General features: G+C 34.6%; 1 protein-coding gene across 5 annotated transcripts; it reads left to right on the top strand.

Moving 5' to 3' along the window:
- Positions 1 to 1,176: 1,176 nt before the first annotated feature.
- LOC115979066 (pre-mRNA-splicing factor ATP-dependent RNA helicase DEAH10) lies at positions 1,177 to 11,387 on the top strand. 5 transcript variants are annotated; one of them, XM_031101024.1, is made up of 13 exons: positions 1,177 to 1,528; positions 1,714 to 1,760; positions 1,901 to 1,981; positions 2,514 to 2,730; positions 3,422 to 3,839; positions 4,459 to 4,662; positions 6,044 to 6,204; positions 6,755 to 6,940; positions 7,632 to 7,863; positions 9,192 to 9,391; positions 9,560 to 9,694; positions 9,951 to 10,156; positions 10,629 to 11,387. In XM_031101024.1, exons 1-12 carry the CDS (start codon positions 1,425 to 1,427, stop codon positions 10,132 to 10,134), a joined length of 2,169 nt encoding a protein of 722 aa, XP_030956884.1. In that variant the 5' UTR covers positions 1,177 to 1,424; the 3' UTR covers positions 10,135 to 10,156; positions 10,629 to 11,387. The 5 variants fall into 5 exon arrangements, with proteins under 5 accessions (XP_030956884.1, XP_030956883.1, XP_030956885.1 ...); XM_031101023.1 differs by having other exon boundaries at positions 1,254 to 1,528; positions 9,192 to 9,416; positions 9,546 to 9,694; XM_031101025.1 differs by lacking the exon at positions 1,901 to 1,981 and having other exon boundaries at positions 1,254 to 1,528; positions 9,192 to 9,416; positions 9,546 to 9,694.
- The last annotated feature ends 1,428 nt before the right edge of the window (positions 11,388 to 12,815 follow it).

Genomic DNA, 12,815 nt, shown 5'->3' with positions numbered 1-12,815 from the left:
AAATTATTTCTTCTATTATACAAACTCTTACTCGACTAAACTTAGCACATGCTTCCATTTTTACTAAAATTTTATTACAATTGCACATATTATTACAATTCTTTCATGTGGTTTGTTCAAAACTAGTTCAAATTTTTAAGGTTTTAGTACACCCTATTTGTGACAAGGAAATATCTATTGCTTAATGTGTACATATGTGCAATGAACACTATAAATTGATTACTACATTAACAAAATTGCCAAAAATAGATGATAATTATGGAATACTAGCTTTTGAGTACGCGCTTACGCACATACTTAGAGGCGGAAAATTATTATGTACTTCTGGAGTATCATAAATGCGTACTCCCTCCTCTCACATAAATGGTGGGTCCCACTAATTAAATTCATGGTGGGACCCACCATTCATATGAAAGGGGGAGTATGTATTTATGGTACTTCGAGAGTACCTAATAATTTTCCCTTAGAGGCTCTTCTATTTTGTTGGATAAAGGTTAATAATTTGCATCAATTATAATTTGAAATTATTACATTTTCCAATAATAAAAAAACATAGAGGTGTGATAAAAATTTATTTCACTTACAAACACATAATACTCATCACATTCTAGGTTTTTTTTTTTTTTTTTTTTTTGTGATTGAAAAAAGTAGTAATCCCAAATTATATTGGATGCAAATTATTAATCTTTATCAAACAAAATAGAAGAGCCTCTGAGCATTATTAAAGTCTTGTATTTCTTTTTTCTAACATAAACAATATATTTACTTTTTTTTTATAGAAGAAAAAAATATATGTACTTAAATATACTTCTTCTTTAGGTCTTTCAAGACGTATAAAGGGTAAATTGTTTGTGAGGTACTGGAAACAAATTTTAACCACAAATTATATTATTTACAAAATATCGTACCTTATATAATACTAATTGAATATAAAATGCATTATATTTCCTTAAAAAAATTACTAAATTTAAAATACTTTCAAATAACAAATATAGACAGTTTAATATAAAAAATCTAATATATTTTATCAACTATAATTTGTTATAAAATATTTTAAGAAGGGTTTAAATTATTATAAAACTCTTTATCAAATTTTCAATTAACTTTAAATTATGGTATAATAATAAAAAGTAAAATTAATATTATAAAAAGTTTGAAATATTTTATTTTATTTTTATTGAAACGGTGCGCATTGGACTATAAACCGTTATACAAGCAAAATCTCTGTCTCTCTCTCTGAGCTTCATCAACTTTAAACCCCATCTCTCTTCTCATTCTCTTCAGTCTTCATAACGCAGAACACACAGCCTCCTATCACGCTCAGTATCTCTGTGTGCATCGGTGTTTTGTGGGTTTCGGGGTTGTCGGCGTTTGAGTCCGTGGGGTTCTGATTGTGTTGGTGCTAAAAGGTATATTTTATCGCTATGCCTTCAATGGCGCAAGGAGGTCTCAGAAACTTTACGGAAAACCCTAGCCAACTCAACCGCAAGTTCCCCAACCACGAAGCTAAAGTTGATCCCTTTTCCAGGTTTTTTTTTTTTTTCCAATGCTTAGTTTCGGTTTGGTTGCTAAGAAAATTTGCGTTTTTCCTTCAAATTTCCGAGAAAGAAAAAAAGGATATATAGAGTTTAAGTCTTTCAATTATGTTTTGTAGATAAACGAATAAAAATTGACCCTTTTTTTTGTTTAATTTTTATAAAAATTATAATGCAGGAAGCAAAAGATTGCACAACATAGAAAGTCTCTTCCAATCGCTTCGGGTATTTGACTTATTACACTGTTGCTTTCTGGTTTTTTTTTTTTTTTTTTTTTTTTTTTTTTGCTGTTTTTTAGTTTAAAGTTTCAATCTTTGTTTTTGGGTTTTGCTTATTAATGGGGTTGTTGTTTTTTGTTTTCTTAGTTGAGAAAAGGCTAGTCGATGAGGTGAGAAAGAATGATACTTTGATTATTGTTGGTGAAACTGGAAGTGGAAAAACTACCCGTAAGTTTACTTGTCTAGAAAGAATGTCATGGTGATTATTATTATTATTATTATCAATGAATGGTATATTGTGTGAATGGTGCATGATAAAAGTGGTGTTAGTGGTGGACCCATGTGAAAGTTATGTTGCTCTAATCACAACTTACCACATTAGCAAGTTGTGAAGAAAGACATGTCCCTAGTATTGTGTCTTTTTTCCCCCAAAAGTACACAGAGCGATTTTAGTTCCTAAAGTTTAAAGTTATCGTCTTTAGTCAACAAACTTAAAATGATCACTTTTATTCGCGAAAAAACTTTAAAGTAATTGATTTTATTCCCGGAAACGGCTTAAACTTAAAGTGATTGCTTTTTAGTATATAATGTTTTTAATGGAATGATAACGTGTCAGTTCTTGGTTTGGCCACGTAATTTAAAGGACTAAAAGCGATCACTTTAAACTTATATGGACTAAATTGCTCATGGGTTACCAACTATATATTTAAGCCTTTTCTTTTTTATAAAAAAAAATGATACAGTGATTTTTATTTTGTAGAGTTGCCACAGTTTCTATTTAATGCGGGATTTTGTCGGGATGGGAGGACTATTGGGATTACTCAACCTAGACGTGTTGCTGCTGTGACCGTCGCCAAACGGGTTGCTGAGGAATGTGATGTGCAGTTGGGGCAAAGAGTTGGCTACTCCATTAGATTTGATGATACGACTTCTGGCTCGACTAGGATCAAATACATGACAGATGGGTTGCTATTGAGGTAAAAAAGTGTCAGCACTTGGTTTCCTGCTTGTCATTGTGTCACATTTTCACCTAGAAGCTGCATTCAGAAATTTTTTATGATTCATGGTGGTAATTGTAATGACCTAGGGAAAAGCGCTAGTTACATTTGCCCTATACCTCAAAAGGACTAGCACAGATGTGGGTAGCACTTTTCCTTGGATCGTTACAATAAAATTTGAAACTGTATTTTGATTAATGTGTTGCTTGTTGGCTGGTGTCTCGATTTGGAAAGTTGGTGTGGATATTGGTTTTGTAGTACTATTGTTAGGACCTGGATGCTACTAGAGATGTGAAAATATTATATCATTTGATGAAGGAGATAGTGAATCATAATATAAACTAGCACATGTTTCAAAAAAAAATTCATTACACTAATTTATCACCAGCATAAATAATATATTAAAGTTTGTGAGTTCATTGGGAGAATATATCAACCAAGGATTGGTGAAAATGAGGCCATGGAATATGAGAAGGAAAAAAGAGATTAACTAAGTACTCAAAATCCTGTGAAATGCTTTTGGTAAAAAAAGGGATTGTGGTGTGAAGTTGGCCTGGAAGTTCAAAATATCATATTTTTCGCTTAGTTGTAAAAGGGTTTGTCAATATGACTTTCTATCCCCAGAGATACTCTCATGTTTGAACTGATATGAGTCTTGATGCATTCACAGGGAAGCATTATTGGATCCATATCTCTCTAAGTATTCGGTGATTATTGTTGATGAAGCCCATGAGAGGACAGTCCATACTGATGTTTTGCTGGGCTTGCTTAAAAATGTGCAAAAAGCAAGGTCAAAAACTTCCAATGACCGCCTTAATATTGAAAACAAGAGGACAAATGATCGCACTTTGCTGGATAAAGATAATGAAGATCAGGCCATTAGTTTTCTCAAGCAGTGCCAAGGCAGCAAATTCCCTCCATTAAAGTTAGTCATCATGTCTGCCAGCTTGGATGCACGTGGTTTCTCTGAGTACTTTGGTGGTGCAAAAGCTGTTCATATCCAGGGTCGACAATTTCCTGTGGATATTTTTTACACTCATTATGCTGAGCCAGATTATTTAGATGCAGCCTTAATCACCATATTCCAGGTTCTTATATAGCTTTTCTTTTTTTTTCAATTAGCCCGACTTCTGCATGAAAGTTATTCAAATTTTGTCACCGAGTTTCTTTGGTCATTTGAGTTTTATTTGATCTTGACAAAGGGTTGTTTGCATTATCAAGCATTCGAATTTTGTACCAAGGCTGTTTATAATTTACTTAAGTTGTTAACTTTTATGTTTTTAAATTCTTTCCGTGTTCTTTGATTTGATTCTATCACTTAAACGAGTTAAGTTCTATCCAGAAGATTGTTATTAAGAACAATTTAACAGAAACCAATCTTTTCCCTAGCATTTTTCTCCTCCAAATGCACCACATCAAGCACAAAGGTATAGCATTCCACATATCAAGACTTTGATGTCGTTTGAAGCTTTGTCCCCAGCAGCCCAAAAGCTTTCTGACCCAAGAGATCCAGAAGATTTTGAAAATTAGCAACCAAAGCTCCTTAGCAATAACACAATAACTGTTTTTTTTTTTTTTACTTATCAAAAAAATAAAACTGTCTTCCTATTTGCTTTTCACATGCAGCACCAATCAACAACAATTTTTAGTTTGTGCTTTTTAAAATTTTGACTTTTAAAATTATACCCGTATGTTTTCATCTTGTAGATTCATCTAGAGGAGGGCCCTGGTGACATGCTTGTATTTTTGACTGGGCAAGAAGAGATTGAATCTGTTGAAAGGCTTATCAAGGAACGACTTCAACAATTACCTGAAGGAAGACAAAAGTTGTTAACTGCTCCCATATTTTCAGCTCTTCCATCAGAAAAGCAGATGCGAGTTTTTGCACCAGCTCCAACCGGTTTTCGTAAGGTCATTTACTGTTGCATGTCAGCTTTTATTTAGTGTCTTGTGCAAAGATTTAATTTGATGCTTGTTGATTTTAAATATCTATGATACTTTTAAATTATCTGAATCTGGGAAAAGTGATAATTTTTTTAGACACTGAACATTGATCCTATTTCAATGTAAGCCATAGCTGTTGTGCCTAATGCCATTTGGCATCCAGAATGTTTACGCATCAAGAGAGCATTGTGTTGTAGAACTCCTTTATTGAGCAGACCAGCCAGTCTGCCCTTGGGGTGATTTTTTTTTTTTTTGAATTCTCAGATAACAAAACTGTCAGCATCCCTGACCCCACTGATAACTTCTATAATATTTCTAATTTTCTATAGATTTTACCAAAAAACATCGCTGTTACCATCCATTTTAACACAATTGTGACTACCTCAACCATTATTGGTCTCTGTCTTTTTCTTTTTTTACATTTTTGTGTTTCTTAGCTAACTAACATTGTTAATAGCACCTTTCTAGTACCATCAATGCCGCCATCACCACTGCAATTGCTGTCACCACCACTTACTCTACTACACAGCACCTACCACCTTTGCCGCAGCACCATTTTAGCTGCTATTAGTGCTGCCTCTGCAGCTGGCAGCACATCCAAAAAAGCTAACATGATGCCCACCTTTTCTAAACCTTTTTCTACATTATCATTGCTGCTGCCACTAATGGCATAACAGCAATATGCCACCTTTGTCACTTCTGTTATTGCTTCGCTGTTATGAGTAACTGTTTCTTTCACTATTGGCCGTCACTACCAACTGCTGCAATTGCCACCATCACTCTATCCATCTTTATATATTCTGGCCTTCTAAGGGTTTGCACAGCCATCACCACAATAGCCCTGTTGATGAAACTCCACCAATCATTATGGGAATGAATTTTTCAAATAAACTGACACATGACAACTTATCTACGTTTTATTCTTATGACCGAAGAAATAAATTGAACTTTGTCAATTAGCCAGCCAACTGAATTTTCCTTTGTTAAATGTGAGAGCCACTTCTGTTATGTATGTTATCTGATCAACACTATATGTTCTTTTTTAAATGGTAGTGAAAACTACAGACTGATTGGTTAGACAGCATGCCTCCTCCCTCCATGAAAATATGATATATTTCGAAATTCTTTCAGCCCTCTGTTATAGTTCCAAGCATAAATGACCCAACTATACTTGAAATGTCTTTAGATAATCTTGCAGTTGGTAATCTAGCTTCTTTTTTTAAATTTTTTTTTAATCTCCCCTTTTTATTTCCAATTTGTCATTCTGTTCATAATAATTAGTCTTTTTTTCTTTTCTTTTTTTCATTTTGACTAACAATTTAATCTTGTCAATGCATTGGTTTTTTAGGTAATATTAGCAACAAACATTGCTGAGACATCAGTTACTATACCTGGAATCAAGTATGTTATAGATCCTGGATTTGTAAAAGCACGCTCCTATGATCCGCTCAAAGGGATGGAATCTTTGATCATTGTTCCAACGTCTAAATCTCAAGCTCTTCAAAGGAGGTAAGCATATTGGAGCAGTTGAGTTTGTATGATGATCATGAAGAAGGTTTAACTGATTTTTAATTGCTTGGAGATTAATTTTATCTTGCACGCTTATTTACTAAATTTACAACCATCTTCATCACCAATTGAGCTTCTGCTTCTCTTTTCACTTAATCATGGGTCCACGCTTGTTATAACAACAGTTGCCTCAATGAATTGAGTGTTTGACTTAATAGGGTCTTGCTTATATCTTAACAACACCTGTACTCTGTAGTCACCAATTGAAATTCCTTTCAATTAATACAAGGTTTTGTTTGCCAAAAAAATTGTGACATAGTTCATTACTTGTAGTTGTACTATTAATTTGAATTTGGACACCAGCCATGTATACCTTGTTTTTATTATCTTCATCTTCATGCATGCATATGGTTATCTCTCTTTCTTCCTCTTTTTTTTTTTTTTTTTTTTTTTTGGTGTTCTGATCCCACAGTCAGATTGGTATTCCATGGAAACTTAGAAGGATGTTTATGCACATTAATCCAGGATGACTACTGATATCCTACTGCAGTGGACGTGCAGGGCGTGAAGGACCTGGAAAGTGCTTTCGTCTCTACCCTGAGGGTGAATTTGAGAAACTTGAGGATTCAACAAAGCCTGAGATCAAGCGGTGCAACCTCTCTAATGTCATTTTGCAGCTCAAGGCTCTGGGTGTCAATGATATTCTTGGGTTTGACTTCATGGAGAAACCATCAAGGTAAACATTTGTAGACATTTCAGCATTTTTGGGTGTGTGCATGTTTATGTATTATGATGACTTGAACCCCTAAAATTTAAGACTTGACTTGGATTATTTTTGCCTGTATGCATCTTCTTAGTTAGCTCCATCTGAGAAAAACCCCAAGCCAACCTATTAATTCATTTGAAAAAGTATGTAAAATGTCAGGAAGTAAAATAGAGTGAAAATGTATTTGGGTTGATTCCAGCAGTTGCAGATTTGTTGTAGCTGACTATTATGAGAATCATTATTACTTAATTGCACATCTGTAATTAATGGCTTCATATTTGTATTTAAAACTGGCTTTCAGTGAAATGCTTTGGCAGTCTTTTGATTCTTTTTCAGTTTTCTTTAATTGGTAAGTTAAAATGCAACAAGTGGGTCTTGAACCCATGACTTTGTCCTCCATCCCATTCTTAGGGGATGAGGTGCAATTTGTGCTAGAGACCTCATTAGCTTGGTAGTCTCTGTTTCTCAATGCTGCTACCTCTTGGAATCTGTATTGTTTTCTAGAAGGCATGTAGCTATTCTTATGATCTTCATTTTATAATCTGTTATGTTGTTCCTTCCCCACCCCACCCCCACCCCCCTGGCCCCCATCTTTTTCTTTTTGCTTTATTATCTTTCAACAATATCCATTGGTACATGATTCTTTTGCATTTTTGAGCAGGGCATCTATTGTCAAATCACTGGAGCAGTTGTACTTGCTAGGTGCTTTAACAGATGAGTGTAAGCTGTCAAATCCAGTTGGCCATCAAATGGCTCGGCTACCATTAGACCCTATTTATGCCAAAGCTCTTATCCTGGCTAGTCAGTTCAACTGCTTGGAAGAAATGTTGATTACTGTTGCCATGCTTTCCGTGGAATCTATTTTTTACACTCCTCGTGAGAAGTTAGAAGAGGTATGTGTGCATATCAACTAATGTATTTGTTAAAGATATTGGGTTTGTGTTAATGTAATGGCCCAAGAGGCCGAACATATTGTAAGCCCATATAGGGTAACCGTAGCTCTTATATATAACCTACTAGGGTTCATTGTAATAAATAATTGAGAATATAGAAAAGATGTAGCTGCTAGGGCTTTATCTCATGGATGTAAGCCGTTGACCGAACCACATAACTCTTGTGTTCTTCTCTCTTTCAACTTTCCCAAGGATATTGACTTATGAGAATTCACATAATGTAAAATTCCATAAAAGAGCCACAGGTTGAGTAATAAAACGCCCAAAACTTCATTGAATCTACTGCTCATAAAGCAACGTGATGTTTGCCTATTGCAATCGATGCAGATGCATGAGATAGACCCATAGATCTTGAATCATGACTTCATTTTTATAATTATTATTTTAAACAGTTGTGGCCTGCGAGAAATAGGATGGAGATGGCAGCTGTGAGAAGTTGTGAAGGATTTTCAGATTTGTGGTTTTGGAGAAACAAAAGGACGAAGATTGTGAAATAGTGGAAGCAGTTGAAGGCCACAGGAAAGTGGCTCTGATACCATGTTAAAATTAAAGATGAAATAGAAGAATGTGGAAGCAAGCAAGAAAGAGAGAGAACAAGAACACACGAGGGTTTATGTGGTTCAGCCTGATGGCTTATGTCCATCGTGTAAAGCCCTAATGGCTTCATTGTTAGAATATGATGAAGTATAGATTACAATGACCCTGATAGGATTTATGTAGGAGTAGAGTCTAGGGTTAGCCCTAGACAGACTTTACACTAAATTTGGCCTCTTACATTAACATAAACTCAATATCTTTAACAGTATTCCTTATTATCTCCTCATTGGTATTATAGTTGGGCAATAATACTTTAATGACTGAATGAATGCCTTGATATTATTTGCATTAGCCAGATGTTAAGTAACATAAGCAAGTGGTAATTAGCAAGATTTTCAATCTATAGTTCTGATGGTTCAGTTTGGTAAAGCTACTAGATATAGCCGAAGGGCCCAGTAATATTATGTGCATCTGTTGAGTAGGAGTTCAATACTTCAATGAGTAGTAGGAACATTAGTCTTGGCAAGAATTGTGGAATGTAGTTACAGATTAAATCATTTATGGAACTCTTTGATATGGATTTATTGTCAGCTATTTTGTGTGTATGTTAGAGAGGACTATTGCAGCTCCTTGTTGCTTTGATGTGATTGAACCCCACCCTCCCCCCCTCTTCCCCTTTTTCTCAATAGTTCTTTCAGCTGAAAGTTCCATGTTATTTCTATGTTGGTCAGGCAAGAACTGCAACGAAATGCTTTTCAAGTCCGGATGGAGACCACCTTACTATGATTAATGTATATCGTGCATCAAATGAGTTCTTAGAGAAGAAAACGGTAGGGCTTAGCAAGGAGAAGAGTGAAAAAATTCTGAGGAAGTGGTGTAAGGATAATTTTATCAACAGTCGTTCTCTGAGGCATGCTCGTGATATTCACGGGTCAGTTTACTATTATCCTTGTCAGGTTTATATCTAATTTCCTATGTCTTGTTTTCAAAATGATATTCTGTCAAATGGTCTCAAACCTTCAGAACTTACTATCTGATCTGTTATAGTTTCCATTGCATCGAATCTGCGTTCTTAAGTTTGTTAGGTGCTTTGTTGTAGTCAAATTCAAGGGCATGTTGAACAAATGGGTCTTTGTGTGGCTTCTTGTGGAGATGACATGCTTCAGTTCCGCAGATGCCTTGCTGCTTCCTTTTTCATCAATGCAGCTTTGAAGCAGCCTGAGGGAACATACAGGTATTGGATGTCACCTTGACATGAATGATATTTTAAATTCATTTAGCAAATCTTCAAGGTTTCATTTCTGTTTATAACCCTTTAATGAAGTCAACCTTCACTATTTGAGGGTGTTCCTTTAGGGTTTTTTTTTTTTTTTTTTTTTAATGGATTGTCACTATATTTGACCTTCACTTGTCATATGTTCGTATTTTTTATTAATATAAAATGGTCTGTTTTTAATTAGATTTCTCATATTTACCTGATTGATTGACAGGGCTTTGGCAAGCGGTCAGGTGGTGCAGATCCACCCTTCTTCTGTGTTATTCCAGGCTAAACCAGAGTGTATTATTTTCAATGAACTAGTCCAAACTAATCATAAATACATCCGCAACATAACTAGAATCGATTACTTGTGGTTATCTGAGCTGGCTCCTCAGTATTATTGCATGCAGAATTAAATCATGGTGTAAATACTAACAGGTAAGACTACGAATTGTCTCAATTTATTTGATCATTCTGTGGATGATCTTTTTGGGTGCATTATTTAGATGGTCATGTCTATCAATCACCCTTGGAATGCTTAATTTATCATGAATATAATCAGAAAATCCGACCATGTTCTATCTTTATGGGTCCAGGCCTAAATCAATTAGATAAAAGCAAACTCGCCACTTTTACAAACACATGTAGGCATGGGAGGTTGCTTTCCATATTGGCTCTTCAATGTCAGAAGATAAACTTGGTTGTATAGCTGTACTGTACTAATCAAAATCTTACCCATTTCTAAAAACCAGTAGGATTTATAATGTAGATGGGGAAATTTTAAAATTTTGGAGTTACTCTATGAGTCGGCTTGGTTAAAAAATGCTCCTTAAAAAATAAATCTATGCCAAAAATTTTAAAGAATGCCAAATGCTTCAGTTTAATTTATAAAAATTTTCTACTGAAACAGGGGAAAAGAGATTAGAGAATTGGCATTCTGTAGCGGATATTATTCATTTTTCAGAGAAGTGGCTGTTTTTTGATGAATCTCCCTAGAAGGTTGAAATCGATGGTTCCTGGATCATTTGCTTGACAATGACTTTTCAATCTCGTCCAGCCACTAGTTTCTGGCTGCTGTTTCATGCTATTCACAATGAGGAGCTTCTTTACCCTTGGTTCTCATTCATCTATGGACATTGTGACCAATGTGACGGAAGGTTTTTTACTGTGGCTTTTGTATCATAAGATGTAAAAGCAATCATGCTTTTACTTATAGCCTATAGGCATCTAAGCAGACTGAATAAGTTGCAGCTTTTTGAGTGCCTTTTACTTGCTTTGAGATACGTACTTGTTTCAGTTTAGAACACGACTACAGTTGATCCAGATGGGATTGTGGCAGCCTTGAGCATTGTGTGAGTGACTGAGTCATCCAGCCAGAATGATTTGAAAGATAGCAGGAATGAAGTTCAGTTTGCCCTTGTATTATTTAATTTTGTTTTAGGAATACAGACATTGCTCTTGAATGTTGATGATGCTGTATGTAAATTTATAGCAATTTTATAAACTTATTGGCCTCCTTATCTTTTTAGAACCTCAAGTCTACTCAAATTATAAAGGATCACCTTTGATGAATCAATGAGGCCAATCCCTTTTGCTCCGGCAGTAGAGACACTCTTTACTTTCTGATGTAAACTAAGGTTCTATCCAATGACTTTATATTGTAACTCAAGATGATTGTCCATACCAATCTCTCTACAAGAGAACACGATAAACACAAATCCCCCAGAATGGGATTTTTGGCTAAAAGGTTCTGGTCATGCACCTCTCTTCAAGGCCTCAATCCTTACACAAAATAGTAGTAGAGATTATCACAAATTCCACCAAAGTCAATCTGAATCCTAGTGCACCAAGGCCTAGCATGGTAAATATTTGGCATTTTGTGGCTGGCATATGGTAAACAGCATGATGCATATCTGGTCAAAGTTAATCAAGTGCAATTTAGCATGATCATGTGCATGCATATGGCATTGTTCCCCTTGAGTAGCTGTAACAAGGATGGTGATACCTTTGGCATCTTCCAGCCTTCATAATACATGTATTTTGTAAGCAAGTAAGTACCAATGTGCATGTCTGAATTTTAGCTTTTCAGGTTTGTAAATGAAGGAAATATGGAGTATTAAAGAAGGAAAATGAAGAAAATTCAGTGACAATATTTATTTTGTAATGTTCATGCCAAATATTAAATAAGGTGCTACTCATGAAATAGATAAATTTTGAATTTTGAATAAAGATGAACATTGCAGCAGTACTCACTCTGTACCATGATATGGCACATTTAGCAATTGGCTTTAATTAAAGTGAGACTGCACTCCATTTGGTTAACCTTGATCAATGGCCTACCCAATAAATTGAACAAGAAATGTTACAAATAAATTGAGAGGTCAAAATAAAGCTTTTGTGGGCTTGTACTAAACTCATTATGAAACATGCATTCATTGGTCATTTCTAGAGTTTTCTATCATATTCGGATTGAACTATGTCACTCGTATATGCCTTTATTCATAACCTCCTAAGGTGGTAAGTTATAATTGGTTTAATATCATTTTAATACGAGCTCACCACTAACACAATTTTCACATAGTAAGTTGTGAAATTGTATGTAAAATTTGTGTTAGCATTGGTGCTCGTATTAGAGTGATGTTAGATTAGGAAGTTATGAAATTGTGTGTGAATAAATATATATCCTCTTTTTGAGTTAAATTTAAATACAAAAGCATATATGGTACATGCATTCAAAAGGAGTATTTTGAAATTGATTTAATTTTACAATTTCATATCCATTTATTGAGGTTGCAAGTTGTTAATGATAGATAATAAAACAATGTCAATAGTGGGTCCAAATAAGAATTTTTAAAAATTGCAAACTTAGATATGTATCATTACTCTAAGAAATATGTGGACCAAAAATATGAAAGTAAAATAAAACTTTAAAAATTATATATAATTAAAAATTATCTTATGAGAGATCTCTCTCACAACATGTGAGACCCACATATGTTGTGAGAGATATCTCAAAAGACACCTTCTTATACATAACATAATATAATGTCCTTTGTTATCGGATATTGAATACTAATATACTATCGGGTTTCAATTA

The sequence above is a fragment of the Quercus lobata genome, chromosome 3 (assembly GCF_001633185.2).
Source record: "Quercus lobata isolate SW786 chromosome 3, ValleyOak3.0 Primary Assembly, whole genome shotgun sequence".
In the NCBI taxonomy this organism is placed as follows: Eukaryota; Viridiplantae; Streptophyta; class Magnoliopsida; order Fagales; family Fagaceae; genus Quercus; species Quercus lobata.
The sequence above is the reverse complement of the archived record's forward strand: the minus strand, read 5'-3'. Positions and strand labels throughout refer to the sequence as shown.

Bases quoted from the DNA above. Each gene is read 5' to 3' on its own strand.
- LOC115979066 (XM_031101023.1), top strand. From the start codon at position 1,425: ATGCCTTCAATGGCGCAAGGAGGTCTCAGAAACTTTACGGAAAACCCT. The intron at 7,864-9,191 runs GTATGTGTGCAT...TATGTTGGTCAG, and splicing joins CTCGTGAGAAGTTAGAAGAG to GCAAGAACTGCAACGAAATG. The intron at 9,417-9,545 runs GTTTATATCTAA...TAAGTTTGTTAG, and splicing joins TTTACTATTATCCTTGTCAG to GTGCTTTGTTGTAGTCAAAT.